Below are 3,722 nucleotides of genomic sequence, written 5' to 3' on the forward strand. Positions count from 1 at the left end.
ATCTGGTATCAGAGCCAGTTTGGAGTTCGTTGGAAGTCTTTATTCCCTGAGATTCTGTGAGAAGCCATTGCTGTGTCCCTAAAATTCATTGTTGCGTGAGGATGAACAGAACTGTTGTGCAGAGCGCTTGTGACTGAAATAGTTGGAGTTGTTTAATGTTACACTGAAACCGTAATTGTTGTGCAATGTTGGAATCTAAGAGTGAAGTAGAATTTATTTTGTGAGGATCCATTGTTGAGCATGGTCAAATAGAGCTGCAATATTCTGTTGAAGGTTTGTGAGGCCAATGTTCAATGTTTGGAGGGGGCATCGTGAAGTTTGAAGGAGTCAGAAGAAGAGATAAATCTGCCATAAGTCGCAACTACAAATGTTGTAAGCTATTCTGTCATGATAGTGCCAGTTTTTGATTGGCAGATTTTATAAGTAGAATTATTTTTCAAATTCCATGTTTGAAGGACTTCATAGAATGTTTTTTGAAATTCAAAGAATTTTCAATTGTTGAGTAGATGGGGACATTTATGTTATAAAGTTTCTAGCAATTTTATCTACACGTTAAAGGAAGGAATTTATATTAAACCTCTACTTGCTTTGGCATTGGATATATTTATTTTTCCATCTGAGTTTTTTTGTCTCACTGTGTGTGGCTCTACTTAGCTTAGTTAAAGTTTTTTTACCATTGTGGATTGAGTCAAGGAAGAGATTTTTTTTGGAGAAATTAAAGTACTTTGTAAACTAATTTAAAATGGCTTCAAATACCAATACTACTCAGTCAATTCCTATTTTAACTGAGAAAAGTTATGATTCTTGGTTTATTCAAATGAGAACATTGTTGTGTTCTCATGATATTTGGGGATTTGTTACTCACGGGTATCCTGAGCCTTCTAATGAGGCAGCAGAGATGGCTCTTACAAATGTTGAACAAACGTTGTTGAGAGAAAACAAAAAGAAGGACAATAAAGCTCTTGGTCTTATTCAACAAGGTTTAGATGACATGATACTTTCAAAAGTATCAAATGCAGAATCTTCGAAGAAGGAATGGGACATTCTTGAATCCTATTATCAGGGTGTAGCGAAAGTAAAGAACGTCAAGTTGCAGAATTTGAGAAGAGATTTTGAGAATCTGAAAATGAAGGATAGTGAAACTATGGATGCTTTTATGACTCAGGCCATGAGTGTTGTTTATCAATTGCGACAATATGGAGAAGACCTCTCAAACAAGAGGGTGATCGAGAAAGTCCTTCAAAGTTTGCCAAAGAAATTTGAAGCGATTGTTGTATCCATAGAAGAGTTCAAGGACACAAGTCAAATGCAAATTGAAGAGTTGACTGGTTCGTTGATTGCACATGAATCCAGGATGTTAAGATATGATGATAGCACGTTGGAGAATGCCTTCAGAACTCAGCTTCAATTTCTTACAGGAAGAGGTAGATGAAGATTGAGTAATAGAGGACGAGGCGGTAGAGTAGTCGATCAAAGACGTCCACGAGATAATTACTATCATGAAGAGAAATATCAGCAACGTCCTCCTAATTTAAGGGGGAGTTACAATAGAACCTGGCATCGAGGAAATCAAAGGTATGATATGTCTAAATTTCAATGTTATTAGTGTAGAAGATATGGCCATTTTGCCAATAAGTGTTTGGAGAGGCAGGCAGATGTTGGTAAGCAATCTACACACATCTCAAAATAATTTGAAGACAGTCAGAAGCCAGTGTTTATGACTTGTAACGTAACTCAAGAATGTTCGAATGATATTTGGTTTTTAGATAGTGGCTGAAAAAATCACATGACTGGAAACAAGGATTTGTTTTCCAATCTAGACACTAGTATTCAGTCTAAAGTCAAGTTGGGTAATGATATTAAGGTATGTGTTAAAGGGAAAGGAATGATTGTTTTTTATACTAGAGATGGTGATAGAAGAACAATTGATGATGGTTATTATGTACCTAGCTTGAAATGGAATTTATTGAGCATTGGACAATTGATAGAGAAAAAGTATAGAGTGTTCTTCAATAATAATGTGTGTACTATCATTGAAAAATATCCAAGTAAGCAGCTGATAGCAAGAGTAGAAATGACAAAGAATAGGATGTTTCCACTTGTAATGAGAAATGAATTGACTCCCTCCTTGAATTCTTACAAAACTAAGAATTTCGACGAGTCGTGGTTATGGCATTTAAGATATGGTCATTTATATTTTGGTGTTCTAGATTTGTTGCAGAAGAAATAGATGGTGAAAGGGTTACCCAGTATTCAACAATCGACGAGCTCATGTGAAAGTTGTATACTTGCAAAACATCATAGATAGAAATTTGTATCTAGAGTTTCATACAGGGCGAGAGCTCCATTGGAGATTGTTCACACAGATTTATGTGGACCAATGTAAACACCTTCTTTAGCGAGTAATGTTTACTTTTTGACTTTTATTGATGTCAATGGTCAAAAAACATGGGTTTATCTTCTAAAACAGAAGTATGAAGCATTTTCTATATTTAAAATATTTAAAGCTATGGTTGAAAAGGAAAGTGGAAATCATATTAAAATTTTGAGATTAGATAGAGGTGGTGAATATATGCTAACAAATTTCATTGAGTTTTGTCAATTGCATGGAATGAAGAGGCAGTTTACTACATGTTATACTCCACAGCAAAATGGAATAGCTGAAAGGAAGAATCGAACTATTATGAATATGGCTCGAAGTATGTTGAAAGAAAAGCATCTACCAAATGAATATTGGGGAGAAGATGTAGCTTGTGTTGTTTATATTCTTAACAGAAGTCCAACTAAGAGAATGAAGGATCGAGTTCCCGAAGAAGCCTGGAATGGTAAGAGTTTTCATATATCTCATTTAAGAAATTTTGGTTGCGTTGCCTATGCACATGTTCCTAAAGAATTGAGAAATAAGTTAGATGATAGAAGTGAGAAATTCATTTTTATTGAATATAATGACGAGTCTAAAGAAAATAGAATTTATAATCTCATCACCGAGAAATATATTATCAGTAGAGATGTTGAGTTCAAGGAAGAAGAATCTTGGGATGGAAGCATAGATAAATTTGTTGTGGAGACAACTATATTATCTCATGGAGATGATAATGAAGATGAGAAAGAAGCACAAGGTGGACAACCAATTCCATATACACCTGCTGCAAGCACCTCATCAAGGCAATCACCAAGAGTCAGTCCATTACAATTCAGAACATCGATAAATCATGAACATGGCAAACCATCAAGTTATGGTGGACAACAAACAACAGGATCAGAGGTAAGTAATGATTCTAATCCTACAATAGCTACATTGAAGAATATAATTAAAGGTCAGAAGACTAGAAGCTTAAAGGAATTGTATGAGTAGAATGATGAAATAGATCAAGTTTCAAATTTTGCATTACTTGCATATGATCCAGTAAATTTTGATGAAGTTGTGAAAGAAAAAGTTTGGATAAAAGCCATGGATGAAGAAATTGATGCTATAGAAAGAAATAATACTTGGGAACTTGTAAATTTGCTTGAAGGTAAAAATACTATAGGTGTTAAATGGATTTACAAAACTAAAGTGAATGCTGAAGGTGAAATTGAAAAGTATAAAGAAAGACTTGTAGTTCAGGGGTTCAGTCAACAACTTGGTATTGATTATAATGAAAATTTTCACCTGTAGCTAGACTTGACACAATAAGAATGGTATTAGCTATTGTTGCACAAAATAAATGGAAAATATATCA

The 3,722-nt window shown here is 34.4% G+C and overlaps 1 protein-coding gene across 1 annotated transcript; it reads left to right on the top strand.

Moving 5' to 3' along the window:
• Positions 1-742: 742 nt before the first annotated feature.
• LOC149160409 (uncharacterized) lies at positions 743-1,432 on the top strand. The gene has a single exon (XM_089434610.1). The coding sequence runs from the start codon at positions 743-745 to the stop codon at positions 1,430-1,432; it is 690 nt and encodes a 229-aa protein (XP_089290736.1).
• Positions 1,433-3,722: the final 2,290 nt, after the last annotated feature.

This window comes from Pinus tabuliformis, chromosome 5_2 (genome assembly GCF_031772625.1).
Source record: "Pinus tabuliformis cultivar Carrire ecotype Pingquan chromosome 5_2, CPIR1, whole genome shotgun sequence".
Lineage (NCBI taxonomy): Eukaryota > Viridiplantae > Streptophyta > Pinopsida > Pinales > Pinaceae > Pinus > Pinus tabuliformis.

What these genes read in the sequence shown, in the direction of transcription:
- LOC149160409 (XM_089434610.1), top strand. Translation starts at nt 743, where the DNA reads ATGGCTTCAAATACCAATACTACTCAGTCAATTCCTATTTTAACTGAG.